This window comes from Nymphalis io, chromosome 25 (genome assembly GCF_905147045.1).
Source record: "Nymphalis io chromosome 25, ilAglIoxx1.1, whole genome shotgun sequence".
Classification (NCBI taxonomy): Eukaryota; Metazoa; Arthropoda; class Insecta; order Lepidoptera; family Nymphalidae; genus Nymphalis; species Nymphalis io.
Window position 1 is genome coordinate 6313851 of NC_065912.1, and position 17949 is coordinate 6331799.

At 30.3% G+C, this 17949-nt stretch overlaps 1 protein-coding gene across 1 annotated transcript; it reads left to right on the forward strand.

Annotated features, from left to right (window-relative positions):
• The first annotated feature begins 16280 nt into the window (after positions 1-16280).
• On the forward strand, positions 16281-17619 carry LOC126778282 (uncharacterized). Its single transcript, XM_050501777.1, has 3 exons — positions 16281-16412; positions 16679-16931; positions 17279-17619. Exons 1-3 carry the CDS (start codon positions 16281-16283, stop codon positions 17617-17619), a joined length of 726 nt encoding a protein of 241 aa, XP_050357734.1.
• The last annotated feature ends 330 nt before the right edge of the window (positions 17620-17949 follow it).

Here is a 17949-nt window from a genome sequence, read left to right on the forward strand (position 1 = left end):
AACTCTAAATGTATAGGCTAAATAAATTATGTAATTTATTATTATCAGCTAAGTTCGCCTTTTAAGGTTCTTATTTATTTTCTATACGTCGACGACCACCGTTTTTATCGTGATTATTCAATACTTTTTTATTATATATTATTATGTCTTTTTTATGCTTTAAATTCTTGACTGATTTATAAATTTAGTATATTATTTAGTATATCCTCTTTTTCTATATATAAATATAATGTGTATTATATTATTTTATTAATTGTACAGTTTTTTAAAGGTAACTGGTATGTTTACCAAATATTTTTTAAGTTTATTTCGTTCCAAAGATATTGTTTTATTTGTTTTAGTTGTTTCATAACATAATATTATATTTTTTGTATATTTTATAGCAACTGTTTGTTGCGCTTGCGAGTATAATTAGTCATATTTATTACCGAAATTATTTATTATTCGAACAATTACATCGTGATTGTTTTACGATTGAACCACGTATAATAAAGAGTCGTTTACATTTTTTATACCTGTGTTTATTTTTAATATATTCAACTAATGCACTCATAAATAACAAAACTTTTAAATCAATGGTTATCTTCTATTAATCACGTAATCAAATTTCTTATGAGTATTTTTTTAAATCAGACAGAAAGTCGGGGTCTGCTAAATTGACTTTACATCGAGAATTTTCTAAGGTGATTGTATTATCACAGTGATTAGAACCATTGTCTTCATCTTGATCTCGCGATTCTGGGAATGTCTTCGTTGACTAATTGACGGAAAACATAACTGTCTCTCCATTGTAAATGTACAAAAAAAAAACGCGGCCAGAGAACTTACTAAAGTAAGACACAATACGTCTAGTTCAAGTGTGAGAATTAAAAAGCGAACCATAATTTGTTGGTGGTGAAAGTAATAAATCAGTAATTTAATTTCATAAAAATAAGCGGAATAATTAACCTTTCCATATTCATGTATGAACTCATATTTACCTGACGTATATATTTTAAATTATAATACCATTTTATAACGGTGGAGTTTTAACGAAATTTACAATTTAAAATAAAGCTTTCTTTTTTATGTAAAAATTAATATCGCAGTATTTGCATTATATAATAAATAGCGAGACGTTTTCTCTGAATTTTATATTTAATAGCTCTCAAAATTTAACTTAAAATATACTTTATTTAAATTCACTTTGAGTTCATTTTCTCTTAACACTAAAAAAGGACCTTTGACTTATTTACATCAATCAACAGAATAGTGAATAGGTACCATAGCCAACGAGTTCGTGTGTACACTAAGCAAATAACATCAACGCTATTTAGGTTTATGGGACTTTCACTCTTAAGTTTTTGCAAATAAATCTATAATCATATATACATGTTTAAAAAAATGACGTGACGATGAGCTGATATTGACCTGACAGATAAGTTCACGTGACTTTCACTCTTATGGTTTAAAGGGGTAGGTTTATAATTGCGTGTATGTTATGATGATATAAGCGCTGTACGAAAACTTTCATTTTTGAGAAGAAATTCGTTTCTTACACAATATTGACTGTAACTGGATATCGGTATTATTGCGAACGAAAGTCGTTAAAATATTTGCGCCGTGTGAAAGATGATTATATTGGCACGTCCGTCTTTAAGATACAATGTTATAACATTGTATAGTAAATTATTATGAGCTTAGTATATGTGTACATTCATGTACATATTTGTAATGTGATTAGAAATTTTCATAAAAGTGTCGAATGATTCGATTTTTAAATAGCAATGTTTTTTTTTTTAAATAAATGATGAAATATATTTTTTTAATAATTAAAAAAAACATCTGGTTCGATCGTTGTAAATAATCTGATTTTGAGGATTTCTTTTTTTTATAATTTGCCTATTTCTATTATAACAATAAATACTTTACAACAAACTGCCCGATGCTAATAATTTATGATAAAATGAATATATATGTCCGTATCCGTAACAGCCTGTGAATGTCCCACTGCTGGGCTAAAGGCCTCCTCTCCTCTTTTTGAGGAGAAGGTTTGGAGCTTATTCCACCACGCTGCTCCAATGCGGGTTGGTAGAATTCACATGTGGCAGAACTTCAGTGAAATTAGACACATGCAGGTTTCCTCACGATGTTTTCCTTCACCGTAAAGCACCAGATGAATTATAATCACAAATTAAGCACATGAAAATTCAGTGGTGCTTGCCCGGGTTTGAACCCACGATCATCGGTTAAGATTCACGCGTTCTTACCACAGGGCCATCTCGGCTTAATAAATTAATACAATATATATGTATATTAATAAAATTAAAAAATATGTACTAACAATGTAATAATCTAAAAAAAGTTATTACTAAACTCGTAGTTAGTAGCATATATTTTATCACTCCAGACACTAAAAATTGTATCGAATTTTAAGCGAATATGTTGTAGTTCTTATTAGAAAATAAAATCCCTTAAACCAATGCTTCCATATCAATACATGATACCTGCACAGCGCGGAACATTTAAAAATGATAAACGATAGTACAGAGAAGTTGTTAGTACATTGCATTATCATATCAATCTTAAATAAATGCATAGTGGAGAGAATAATAAAACAAATTTTTTTTTTAATTATACACGTGTTATGCGTAAAAGCTTAATTATGAGTCTATGACGTCATCAGGCACCGATTTTTTTTTTAATATGTAATGATTTATTGACTTTTGTTACTCGAGTGTATACTTATTATATCGAAACGGATGTAGAGCCCGTGTGTAAAACTTAATTCACATCTTACAACTTAGTGACGATTCTGAACGAGTCTAGCGATTTCGTAACAAGATGGAACTTTCTTTTATGATTTATGACTTTTTTTAAACTTAAAATAAATATGTTCTTCTGGTGGTAGAGCTTTGTGCAAGCTCGTCTGGGTAGGTACCACCCACTCATCAGATATTCTACCGCAAAACAGCAGTACTTGTTATATTGTGTTCCGGTTTGAAGGGTGAGTGAGCCAGTGTAATTACAGGCACAAGGAACATAAAATCTTAGTTCCCAAGGTTGGTGGCGCATTGGCCATGTAAGCGATGGTTGACATTTCTTGCAATGCCAATGTCTAAGGGCGTTTGGTGACCACTTACTACCATACCACTGACCCACAGATAGGCAAAAATTCTTTTTGAAGGGAAGTTTTTGAATTTACTCCACGCTGTTTCAATGCGGGTTAGATACACATGTGGCGAACAAATTACATCCCGTGTGTGTGTCACGTACAAGTATGACATCGTGTTAGCTGTGCTTGTTAAATGAAATTCTTTCATATATACAACCCACATTAAAGTACTATGAGAGAATATTCTTAAAACATTCTCCTCTAGTCGATGAATTCTTTGACGTTTACATTTACGGGTCGTAGCGATACTTTTACTTTTTTTTCTATCAAAAACAATAAAATGTATACTGAAATTTAAATTAAATCGTTTAAATCTAAATTATCACAACATGTTATAAAGACCTATTTTTAATTTTTAATTGTGTACACACCTACTACCAACGTATTGTTTACCACTTTAATTACTATTTTCTTATACTTATACTCGTAACGACACTACTTTTTTTTTTCTTTTATAATTTGATTAATATTATATATCATACATAATATTGTATTACTCTCACAAAGTTATTGATATCACAAGAACGATAAACTACCTACATAATATTTTCTTTAAATTGTAACATTTCTCATGTAAGTGACTGTATTGTCTTTTTTGAGGAATAAATGTCTATAAACTGAATTTAAAAAAACAACTCACATTTTATAATAATTGCGACTCTCGTCTCGTAACTTTTGAATCGTTAAAATTATATTACTTAAGAGTTATACACAATGAATTTAATAAATAACCCCCTAAATTATAATTTTTATTTAGCGGGTGATTACTAAACAATGCTATGTCTTCTTCTTTCGTATGTCAAATCAATAATGACAGAAAGAGAAAAGTCTGTATTAAGCTAAACAGCCGCTAAGCAACGTAATATTTAGTAACATATAATAGCAAGTAGAATATATAGTATGCAAAGGCGGCCTTATCACTTATGGTGATCTCTTCCAGGCAACCTCTGTAAAGAGAAATGTTTATGTGTCTTTTAGCCAGGATCACTAATCGGGCATAGTGTGCGAACGACTTATACTTAAAATTTATTGAGCTTAATACAAATATGTAATATACCAATCTACATACATATATATACGTATACACTTATACATACATACATATAAACTTATATAAGAAATAAATATAAAATCTTGTAAGCTAATTATAAAAACAACTCGTGCAACTTACTCATTGCCTCTTCAGTTTATCGGCGTCTATTAGTCTAATTCCAAAAACATCAACGTATTAACATATTAATGAATTCGTGTTGGTATTTTAATACCTGAGCTGGCCGTGATAAACTATTTTTGTAATCAGATTAATAAAATCTGATTGATGTAATATTTGATTAATGCTTTAATATGTAATCAGTTATCAAAATTACACTCACATACATGTTGTATGACTGAATTTTACATTATATATGAATTTTCTGCTCAGCTTAATATTTTGGATTGTACCATACCATACCTTACCATAATCCGAAAAACGATACATTTTTTTATCCTTTAAGTGGTTGATTCATTATAGCAATCGATATTTCTGAGAGCTGTCTGAGAAAAGTCAATGACAACAGAACGGGTCGATTAGATGAAGGTGAAGTTGAAAAGCCTTATTTTAAAACGAAAATTTCTTTATAAACTTTTGAATAGTAAGATTACAAGATATAATTTATTATTATAATATAATTATATTATAATGTATGGCTTAGAAATATTTCAAATTGTTATATTTCACATTTTCCAATAATTATATTACATATGTAAAAATAAATACTCATATGTTAATTAAATACAATTAAATTTCTATTTCCCCTACAAGTTAATCAACGCATACTAACTCAGCTTAATATACCTTATTTATCAACGTTCTAAATTTAAAAGCTCTATACCTTATAATTTAACAGCAACTTAATTAGCGTAAATATCGTCAGTAATTTCATAAAATATATTCACGATCCATTTCAATTATTATTATTAAAATTTTCCCTGACCAAATAGCATACACAATAGTTAATTTTTTTTTATTAAACCGTAGAGATTTTGTATCAAGCAAACTTGAAACCAAGAATAAATTAGGCTACTTTTTTTATAGCTAACTCCTGAAAGTCGCTACCAACACCTCCCAAAAATCGGGCGAAAACTAGCGTAAGTATAGTCAAGTTAAATATTGACCTGAAATATACAAGTAACGATTTATTAAATATAAAAATATACAGTATATTTTTAACAGTTTGAAGCATTTTAGAAATTCTAAGATTAACAGAAACAGAAAAAGCGCCATGTTGTTTTATCTTTACGGTAAACCACACGGATATATTTAACACAAAAACATCGCCGTTTCACACGTTCACATATGCATAGTCTAACTGCCTAGACATTTAAATACTTGCCTACTTACCATTAACGTTTAAAGCCTAAGCTTACTCGCACGATTACATTGTATAAAGATGCAACGCAGAAAGTATATAATGACAAAATTGTGCACTTACGACCGCATACAATTTTAGATAAACCAACACATATTTTGCAACATAATTATAAGATAATGTTAGCTTTGTAGAAATGATTTGGTTTAGATTAAACAAAATTATTTTTGAATTGTGATGAAGGCGGACGAGCATATGGGCCACCTGATGGTAAGTGGTCACCAATTCCCTTAAACATTGGCATTGTAAAGAATATCAACCATCGCTCACATAGCTAATGCGCTACCAACCTTGGGAACTAAGATTTTTTGTCCGTTGTGCCTCTAATTACACTGGCTCACTCAACCTTCAAACCGGTATTTAATAAATTCATATATCTATGGCATAAAGTAAACTGTTGTAATACAAGGAACAGTGATATACATATTTTATTACTCCTGTCAATCGAAAAGTCGGCATTTTTTTATTTTTTTGTACACGAACTAGAAAACCCAAAAACATAGTAAGCTCACAACACACCTTGGGAATGAATGAATGTGAATTTTATACATACATAAGAGAACCACCGGTATATATAATGTTATTAATCGATACTTTTAAGCTAACATATTCGCGAAATTTTGTGAGGATAGATGGATTTACTGGTAGTAGGGCTTATTGCAAGCTCGTCTAGGTAAGTACCACCTACTCATAAGATATTCTACCGCAAAACAGCAGTACTTGGTATTGCTGTGTTCCGATTAGAAGGATGAACGAGCTAGTGTAATTACAGGCACAAAGGACATAACATCTTAGTTCCCATGGTTGGTGGCACATTGGCGATGTAAGCGATGGTTAAAATTTCTTACAATGCCAATATCTATGGGCAGTGGTGACCACTTACCATCAAGTGGCCCATATGCAAGTTCGCCTAACTATGTTATAAAAATAATCTTTGTTACTCTTCCACGCAAAAACCACTGAATGAATTTGTAAGAAATTTAAAATTTACATAACTTATACCCTAACTTATATATAGGCCACCTAACCTCTGCGCCTCCCGCAACACGAGTAAACGCCAGTATTTTAAATAGTCACGATTAACCCAAAGGCACACGATACTTACAAACGCATAATAATATCACGTAACTGAGAAAGCTGTAGTATCGTATATCGTAATGTCTGTAAAATATATCCGCATCTTAACAATAACAGAACCTTAAGATATTAAGAGATTTATGTTATCACGCGAAAATGATACTTAATGTGCAATTATATGGACTAAAATAGTTTGCATGGGCTAGCGATGGGCTATTGTGTGTGGTCCGTAGTGAGGTACCGCTAAAGACGCACGCGAAAGTTCCTTAAGCCGCACCCAGTGCGTTTTTGAATAAATTTACATTAGGCGAATATTTCGTACGATTTACATAAAATTATTTAATAAATAAATATCAGTTTTTAATTTCTCCAACACATATTGAATACTTTTTTTTAAATTAATTAGTTTATTTAGGAGTATTTTACTTATAAGGGACATTATTGCCCTTATAAATACGAAACGTAAAAATATGATTATAATTTTAATTACTTAAGTTGTAATAATTTCCTAAGGATTTCCTTGGAAGGTATATCGCCCCAACAGTTCAATATTAAAGAAAGATTTTCGACGAATGTTCAACTACCAATACTAAAATTCTTCGGCCAGATCTTCCGAAATGGAGCCACAGGCGTTTGGTTATTTTTTGTTTTACAAAACAGGTGCCAAACTGGCAAATGTAAGAAATATTAACCGTTCTTTACATCGCTAATGCGCCACTTAACTTAGGAACGAAAATGTTATGGTCCCTTATGCTTGAAGTTACACTGGCTTACTCACCCTTCAAACCGGAACATAACAATACTACGTAATGCTATTTAGCAGTTTAATATCTGATGAATGTGTAATAGTATAATTAGTAGGAATTAATACTTAAGTTCTTCAGGGATATCAACAGAAATAAGGACTTGGCAGCGTTTAATTAATAAAAGCAATTTGAAATGAAAAATATTTAGAAGGTAATCAATACTAACGTCGTGCACCTATTAATATTACTCTAGCAGTTATGCCAACTTTTAAGAGTGCACGATTAAGAAGAGAATCGAGATAATTATTATCAATGTGCTTAGGAATGTTAATGTTGGTAGTCATTACAGATATGAAAGATTCTGCATGTCCTCTGATACGTACGAGTACGTTTTAACAATATTTAAATAATAATTATTATAAATCGAAGCCATGGAAATTTTGCCTTATGATTAGTTATAATGTGCTGTAAGATATAGGCTATACATATACGGCTATGCTTATACATATATTGGAGTAACATTCATTATGTCCCGTGGCATTATATTATACGAGACTTAGACTTTTCAAAATAAGTCTTGTTTGGTTAAGAAAGTTATTGTCATATCAGACATTCTTAATATATTAAGATACGATTCAAAGAATAATAAACAAAATTATTTTTGAACCAACTTATTTTTTTAAATCTTTAACAAAAATCGAATGAGCAATTGCTAGTTAAAGGATTATTCCAAAAAACCGTTCCATTTTAATGTGGTGAAACGCAGTTTTTGGAAAGCGCGAGAATATTTGAAAATACATATTCGAATATCTTGAGGACCCTTGGTTATCAAAATATGAGGAACTGTAGGCTCAAAATCGCTTTGTATGAATTTTTTTTTAATAATAACTCCTACATTGTACACGTCATAAATTTATAGAATGTTCTTCCAGAATCTTCTTTGTACATTCAATAATCAGTTAAAAATTATTACCTAAATAAAAATATAAGCGATTTTTGTTAATTTCATTTTATAGTATAATATTAAAATAATATAATATATACTAAGTAGAATCTTTGTTGTGTAAATATTATTTGTATGCAAGTTTATGGCTGCACCACCACCTACACAGATTATGTTTTTAAAATCTCTCTTAGATTGGATTGTCTGGAAGATAAGCCTAAGTAGCCATAAGTCTACTGACAATACATCTATTTTGAGCATTATACTATACATTTTCTGTATTAAATTTTTGTGATTTATAATAAAGCATATTAATAATATTTATTTTGAACACGAATTTGATAAATTCAGTGATACTTTTCCATGCTTACAATTAGATTTTACTGGTGGTAGGGCTTTATGCAAGCTCGTCTGGGTAGGTACCACCCACTCATCAGATATTCTACCGCAAAACAGCAATACTTGATATTGTTGTGTTCCGGTTTGAAGGGTGAGTGAGCCAGTGTAATTACAGGCACAAGGGACATAAAATCTTAGTTCCCAAGGTTGGTGGCGCATTGGCTGTAAGCGATGGTTGACATTTCTTACAATGCCAATGTCTAAGGGCGTTTGGTGACCACTTACCATCAGGTGGCCCATAGTCCACCTTCCTATTCTATAAAAAAAAAAAAAAAATTCTCATGTTACTGGATAGTCACTCGGACATTTTATATTTATATTTATAAGACACGTTTATTTTTTTACATATAAATCGTCTAACGTATCAAAAAAACGCGCCGTGTGTTCCGATACAATGAAGTCCCGTTGTCTTCAAGGTCAATTCTCGTTCGCCAAGTGCTTCTGAATCATCCAGCACTTTCCTCTCAATGGAATGTTTTTACGAAACAACATTACGTAGTAGGCGTCACCTTTGATAGCTCTTTCCATTCTTTTATTAGCATTAAATTAGTCAGATGATAAAAATAAATGATACTTATCCTATATGTAACGAAACTGGTCATAGAAATTATATGTTTTTGGTCTCAAGAGGTCACAGGTTAACTATGAATTTGATCTTCGTTAAACTGGGTATGTTTGCAAATAATCAAATAAAAATATCAATATGATATCGATTAAAGTTATCACCTATAAACGTAGAATTGTTTGGCTGTAGTAGAATAAAAAATGTAATTATATTTAAAAAAAGAACACATTAAACACATTTAAATAAAATAACGGAAATCAAATTTAGAACACTCGAATGCACGTAACGTACTCGTATGTGTGAAATAGATAAGAAAGAAAAAGTTTAGTATTTTTTCTATGTTATATCTCGCGTAGAAGTGTTTAATGTGTTATATGTGTGCGATATTACTTTTTAAGAATCCCTTTAAATAGAAAGCTAAGGTATAACTCATAGGACCTAGTGACCCTCTTTCTTAATGATTTTCTAAATATTTCTCAATAGAATAGAAATGAATTCCTTCTTATGTCAACGACCCAGTTCTTAATCATTTTAAAAAGGCGGTAAGAAGAAACAAAATTCCGATAGCTATCGAATATTTTAACACTTTATGGCTTCAGAGAACCTTTTATGTATCCGAATAAAATAGAAACAATGTATATAATATGTAATATTTATTATAGCTTTGAGTTGACTAAGCCTAGTCCTATATTATATTAATAGAATTATTCTTTTGACTTATCAAAGTGACACATAGGCTATGACGTCATAAATACAACATGGCGGATGTAACAAGGCATAATGTGAAACTTCATAAAAAAATATATTATTTTTTTGCATTTTTTCTACTTTTTTTTACGACTACATAATTATGGAATTAAATATTTTCTTGCGACATTCATTCAGTGTATATTAGAAATTTTAGGATTGCTAATGAACATTTAAAATTTGGACACGTGTTGTCTTACATTCAGCATGCGATCAAAAATTCCTTATAACACTTATATGTTTCAATAAATAATATTGAAAAGTCGACGCGCTTTTGCAATGCAACTTTTTTTAGCATTCCTATTATGGCGTTGGTATATATACACATACAATAAAAAAAAATTTATTTGAAATATTAAAGCTTAAAATATTAAAGTTTTAAACCCTCAATCATGAAATCGATTGCATCATTACCAAAAACCTGACCCCGTAATTCACGATCGAGGAATCAAACCTTTCACTCGTTCCGACGACGACGTCAGTGCGTCTGTTACGTTCACAATACACTTGTAACATTACTTCATCGTTTTATAATAATTCATTGCCATTCGTCTATGAACTTGACTTATAATATAGTTTAACGCGTTTTTAATTGTTTACTGACATTTGTTTTTTTTTACAACATTCAATTCTTGTATTCGAGATAGATAACGTACAGCCTGCTTTTTTTTAATTCTTTTTTTTGGGTTAAACTTCTTTACATTAGAATGTTTAATGTGTTTGTCTTACATTTATGACTTCTTTTTCAAATTAATCTGTGCTTACTTGGAACAGCTATGGAAAATCCACATTATTTTATGATTTAATTTAAAACATATATTTAATAAAATAATAATTACATCTATTTATATAGCTTATCGAATAGTTAATTAAAATGATAAATAGTTTTGTTAATAATATTTTGACTTATGTCGGACATTTTATTACTGCGAATAAATTTGTAACACATTATATTTACTACAGAAATAAATTCACTTAAATGTTTTAATTATATCGCGTTTAGTGTTTTATTATTATTTTTATATAAATATATTTACATAAGAATTATTTACATCAAAGCCTTAAATATTTACACACAAATAATAATAAAAATTGATATCGTACAAATCATTATCACGAATGGTGGCAAGGAGGTTAACAACATTTCCCTTTGAATCGCAATTCCGATCCCACGAGAAAAAAAAAATAGTTTAGAAAAAAAACTTTTTTAAATTAACTTCGAAAGTTAAGTTGTTTAAATTTAAACCATGTGTTAATATAAGTTAAATGATATACGATTTAAAATAAGAAATAATATAATCAGCCATTTATCTTTCCCCTTTAACATTGTTTGAATACACATACTGATGAATACACTTAATGTACTTAGAAAAAGTCACTAAAATATTTTTTTTTTTTATAGAATAGTAAGGTGGACGAGCATATGGGCCACCTGATGGTAAGTGGTCACGAAACGCTCTTAGACATTGGCATTGTAAGAAATGTCAACCATCGCTTATAGCCAATGCGCCACCAACCTTGGGAACTAAGATTTTATGTCCCTTGTGCCTGTAATTACACTGGCTCACTCACCCTTCAAACCGGAACACAACAATAAATTGAGGATCATACAAGCGAATACTCATGTATAACAAATGGAGCCCTATATTCTTATTTATATATGGTATTTATATCTAAAATTGCAAGTTTTTTTTTTCAAAGGCTATCCTTTATGTAATTATTTGTAATCCCGGCTTAAAAATATAGCTCCCAAACAAGCAGACAGGCAGTCTAGACTGACTTATAATAACAGCTTGGTACCCACCCAGACAAGCCCGACCGTTTGATTGCATTTTTAAAAAACCGTGAAAGATTTATAATAGGCGAATATTGACTGAATTCTGTTAAAGGTTAAAGTGTTAAGGGTGAAAGTCGTATGCAAAAGATGCCGTTAAGAATTATTGTAGGCGTTGAGTTGTATTAAATCCATTCATTAAATTTAAGGTCACAAGTGCCGATGGGCAAAATTGTTTTTTTTTTTCAATTATACTCGTAATTGCTATTTTAAATTTAATATTGAAGGGTGTTACAGGATTGTTCAATAAATCATGATTTCTCTGTATACAGAATGGAAGTTGACTTTTTGGGAGGCCGAGGCCATATTTATATGTATATATTTTTTATATTTAATAAATACTAGCTAACCAGCTGCAATACAGATGACTTTTTTTTACATACTGCATACAGATGACGGACGAGCAACGTCCGCCTATCTATAATTTAAAATAAAATATGGGCCACCTGATAGTAAGTGGTCACCAACGCCCATAGACATTGGTAATGTAAGAATTATTAATCATCGCTTACATCGCTAAAGCGCCACCAACCGTGGGAACTACGATGTTATGTCCCTTGTACCTGTAATTACACTGACTCACTCACCCTTGAAACCGGAACACACCAATATCAAGTACTGCTGTTTTGGGGTAGAATATATGATGAGTGGGTGGTACCTACCCAGATCTGCTAAAATTTCAATATTTAGACATAATTAGTACCTACAATATTTATCTAATATAAGATAGCAAATAAATCGCTGGTACCAATTTAAAAAAATGGTTCGAGTCGGCTTTTTTTCCGACTCAGAAGATCAGTGTAGTGGGCAGCCCCTTATTTATGCCTAGGCCAATAAGGCACCGGTCTAATTTTACTCTAACCACCTTAAGCCTCGGATCCCTCAATTCGGGCTTGTTAGAGGGGGATACACTCCATATACTTCTATTCAACAGAAAATTGGAATTGTGAACTTACCATCTAGAACTTTACCTATTTTACGATATATGTATAAAAAAGCATGAAATTTGGCGGTACAATTATTTCATACAATAAATTATTAATCATGGTAGAAGAATACATAATATAATAATTAAATAATGTATCATAAGTAATCAATAAAAAAAAGTCTAGTAAAATTTTTACTAACTCTCTACATCCGAAATAACTACTTTCGCTTACAAATGAACAGAAATTAACAAGATTCGGATGTAAAATCTCCCATTAGTTATACGTTATATATTATTAATTATATATAAAAATTTCGATTTTATGTAACTGGTTCAATGACCAATTTAAATAACTGTTATGAAACAAAGTTTTAGAGGAAAGCCTAATTATGCCTTTGATATAATACTTACTAGGTTGTGGGCCTTTGTGCAAGCCCGTCTGCGTGACCGAACAGCAATATTTAGTATGGTTGTGTTGAATGTTTAATATTTCTCCCAGCGCCAATATCAATGTATGATGACGACCATTTACCATCTGGAAGCCCGTCCACCTTCCATTTTTTAAAAATAATATATTAATAAACTTGATCCATATCAGTTTTACTTTGTGGGTACGTCACACCACCTATTCGTTACAAATTCTACCGTCAAGCAGCATTACTTAGTATATTTTGTGTTCCATTTGGTGGGTAAGCTAGTATACAACAGCAGACATAAAAGTAGTAACAAATAAGGGTAAGTAAGTTAATTTTTCTTACAATGCCAATTTCTATGAGCGGTTTTAACCAATTGCTATCAAATGACCGATTTGCAAGTTCTCTCTTTTAAATAAAATATTATTAAATATTTCTCTTTACAGAGGTTGCCTGGAAGAGATCACTGTTAGTGATAAAGCCTTTGCATACTATATGTTTTACTTGTTATTGTAAATTGTGTGCAATAAAGTATTAATAAATAAATAAAATAATGATAATCCAAATCCGAAATAATCCAAATATTCTCATTCAACAAGACAATACTCAATCATTTATAGGATTCGACAATATATACTTAAGTTTAATGTGGTAAGTTTATAATAAGCTCAATATACTCTTGGACACGGCAGGTTCTTAAAAGTCCTTTAAATCGAACAAGAATACTTATTATATATTTGTTTTATATATGTAGTTATGAATTTACACAATTATATTCCTGTTCATTCTTCTCTTTTATATTGGAACATAAAGGCAATCATATATTTCACTAAAATAAGTTGTTTTTTTTTTTATTAATTAAACATATTCAATATAAAGAAAAATATCGTACGTGTAATTCTGTTATATGTATGAGCTTATTATATCAATTCGCAGAATAGTAGAGTGGTGGAATAGGCTCCAAGACTTTTTCTGACTATGTGACATTTACAGATATTTTACGGCTGAACTCATAAAATAATTAGTCATATCAATTAATATTTATTTATTTTTAAATAAATAAATTTACATATTTACAATTTATCTGTATCGTCACTCTATCTCCAACGTGCTTACTATATAAAACGAATTTTACTTTATTATATATTCTTCACAAATAAAATATAAATAAGCATTATCGTTTTCGTTTTTGTTAATGTTTTGACGACATACTTTTCGATTTGTAAAATTCTAATCCGTTTAAAATACATTGCAATTATTATATATAAGCAGTTTATAAGTTTCTTAACTTTTTATACATTTTGCGTAAAACGAAATATATCAAGATTATATTATTATATGTGATAAATCAAAGGTCTTTTGCCTCAGAATTTACAAATTTTTTTTATTAAAAACATACAAAAATAACGTCAAAATTACGTCCTAATTTAAAACTTCAATAATACGTAACTTTTTATTATTTTAAGAGTTTATATTTACCTCCGATATACATACATTCAGTACATTTGGTGCACAATTGTACATACGACCTTTTAGATTAACAGTGCCATATATTGATTACCACGCTTAAATTGGATATTATTGGTTATATAGTTTAAAACCTATAATTTGTGAGTGTAAAGTTAAAACAAATAATTGGTTAGTTTTATTATAATTATATAATAATAATGTAAATTATAGCTTAAATAAACCTAATAACATGCTATAATAATCAAGGTATTTTATAGGATTCCTCAAAATAAACCAAATCAGCTTAAACTGAGAGAGAGAAGATTGATATTATCCAAGTCCTAGCTACATCATCAGATTAACTCAATAAGACTAAATTATTGAATGTCCCAGAATTACATATACTAAATACTTCCGCCTACTTCTAATGTAGGCTTAAAATGACTATCGATATTTACTTACAGATTTTATTTATTATACTCGTAAGTGAAGCTAACGTTGTTTAATTAAAAAATTAAAACAAAAATATTAATCATATTTTCAATTATTTATAAACACAAATGAGTAATTCAATTTAAACTAATAACGATACCCACATTGTATATGATTATTTATTTATTTAATTTATCGAACTACCAACAAAAGTTACAATATTACAACATAATAACACATAATTACAGGTAATTACAGCATGCTCATTATTAATTTGTATCAACTTAGTGACCAAAATATAACATTAATAATTTATACAAGTGAAATAAAAATGATTGTTTTTATTAAAGGTTATATGAGCTGTTTTTTTGCTATATCTCCGATTATTATTAAGAAGCGATAGATAGACAGAAAGTTTTCGTTCCGCTGCTACTATCCTTACCGGTTTTGTCTCATAGACTATCGTGACCTCAAATACGACGTATTAAAAAATAGCTACATATAAAATTAGGAAGGTATAATACAAGAGCGAACAATAAAATTTCACTTTTTAATCAATATATTAAGTTAAAATTCATAATTGAGTATTTTAATTTAAATCTAAATTAATAACAATTTCTTAAAATTTAAAATTGAATCAGCTGTCTACAGAAAAATGTACCGTATTGTATTACAACAAATGTTACAACTGCGTAATAAAATTGAGCGCAATGTTCCTAATGTCAAGTGGTCCAGCGTAAGCGATGCCAAGTACGTTATGTGCTTCAATCGTGTTACGCAAGCCATTCAAGCCTCTCTTGTTCGACGTTTACGAGATAATTTCGTATGAAGACCATTTATGGTGTTTAGTATGTGTATACGAAAAATTCAAACAATTGTACTTTTTCTTTCATTTAATTTACACCGACATAGCAAACGTAAGAGTGCGTAGAACTTTTGGTACGAACAAACTTCGCTTTCTAACATTCAATATTTATTTTTCTACTTATCCTTATGTACGACGCTTACGATGCCACCAGTTAGCGTATGTCGTCAAACGGTGCATACATATTTTACGTCATTTAGTCAATACCGTAGTGGGGGACCTAAGGATATATTCCATCACATTTTTTGGAAGATATCATAACAAACCAAGCGTTGGTAGTCGCAGTATCAGCCTTGGTGATAAGAATATATTTAAAAATGTGGAAGAAAATCGGTGTTCTTGCCTTATTGGCATCGGTGCATTGTAACCCAGTGGAACGTGGAATTGAAGAGAATTTGGTTGGTGCTGTTTCGGAGTGCTTCGATAAAGATACATCGCTATGTTTAAAGGTGAATAGTGATACAGTGTCTAAGTGTTGTGTATTTCAATAAAAAACTTAACCTTCAAATTGCCATTGTTAAATATCAAACAGCTTAAAAAAATCAAAATAACGGGCTTACTTTGCTAAGCTTACATATAAATTTGTGGTGTGATGTTAAATGATTTTTTTTTAATCATTTCAATTAATATTGATTTAAAATTTGGTTGTCAAGCCAACGCCAAACGAAAGTATTTGAAATTACTTTATTAAAAAACCGCTTTATCTCTTTTCTAGGAAAAAGCTTTAAAATACACGGAAAGACTTGCCGTTACAAAAGACATTAACCTATTTGAGGGTATGACGCTGATTAATACTGGATCGGCCCGATCAGCTCGTAGCTACGAACAGCTGTCTGAAGATCCGAAGACTAGGGAAGTGCAAATTGATGAAAGAATTGCCAACAACATTGGAGACTTTCTGGATGGCCACGTACTGCAATTACGCCTGTCCCAAGATTCCGATGAATCCAGAGGATTAGACGAAGAAGGTGAGAATACTATTTACATATTTAAATATGATACAGTACTTTTCAAGACAAATGTTAATATTTGACCTAAGTAATGTTTTATGAGTGAAACACTAGAAAACAACATTCGTTGAACTTCGTGGTGAGAATATCCCTGAAGTATTTACCTTAAAACCTAACGCATGTTAAACAATGCATGCTTTCTCTTTAGCTCATTTGCAGTAACGCCTACATTATCTATCGTCTGAAGGGTCTTTGTTGAGAAATGTCAAACCAATTCAACTAAAACTACATTAAACACAACACTATGTAATACATAAAATATTTAGTAGATTTTTTAAAATCATAATCGAAAATCTCTTTTACAGGTCGTGGTAAGAAGAAGAAGAAGATCAAGAAGATCCTTCCCCTTCTTCTCCTCTTGAAGCTGAAACTTGCCGCATTAATTCCTCTGTTCCTCGGCATCATCGCTTTTGTGGCTGTCAAGGCAGTATTCTTAGGAAAGATTGCATTTGCAATGAGTGCGTTTAACCTTATCAGAAAACTTCTGTCAAAGAATAATTCTGGATCATCTGGAGGTGCAATCAGCTATTCCCCCCATCATGGAGGAGCTGAAGAACATCCAGGCTACTCCTACGAACCAGCCCAGGGTTGGAGTAGAAAAGTCAATGACGCCCAAAGTATGGCCTACGCAGGTCAATTAAATTAATTTAGATCTACGAATATATCGGATGAACGTGTGTGTGATTGTGTGAAATATTTATTTCAGTATGTCTTTATTGTCATATAAGTACCTCAGTCTAATTTATTTATTTTAATTTATGTCGAATAAAATAATTGAAATCAATATATTTTTTATTATTAACTATACTCCCATTGTTATCGTAGTTAAAATAGACTAATTTAATTTACTCCTACAATCTGCTGAATAATTATAATTACTGAAACGAAATAATTTTCGAAACGTTATCTTAATTAATGTTATTAATTATTTTGATACTATATTAATAATTATAAATTAAATAACAATTCTATATAT

Coding starts and splice junctions, on each gene's coding strand:
- LOC126778282 (XM_050501777.1), top strand. CDS start 16,281: ATGTGGAAGAAAATCGGTGTTCTTGCCTTATTGGCATCGGTGCATTGT. Junction 16,413..16,678: donor ATACATCGCTATGTTTAAAG/GTGAATAGTGAT, acceptor TCTCTTTTCTAG/GAAAAAGCTTTAAAATACAC. Junction 16,932..17,278: donor CAGAGGATTAGACGAAGAAG/GTGAGAATACTA, acceptor TCTCTTTTACAG/GTCGTGGTAAGAAGAAGAAG.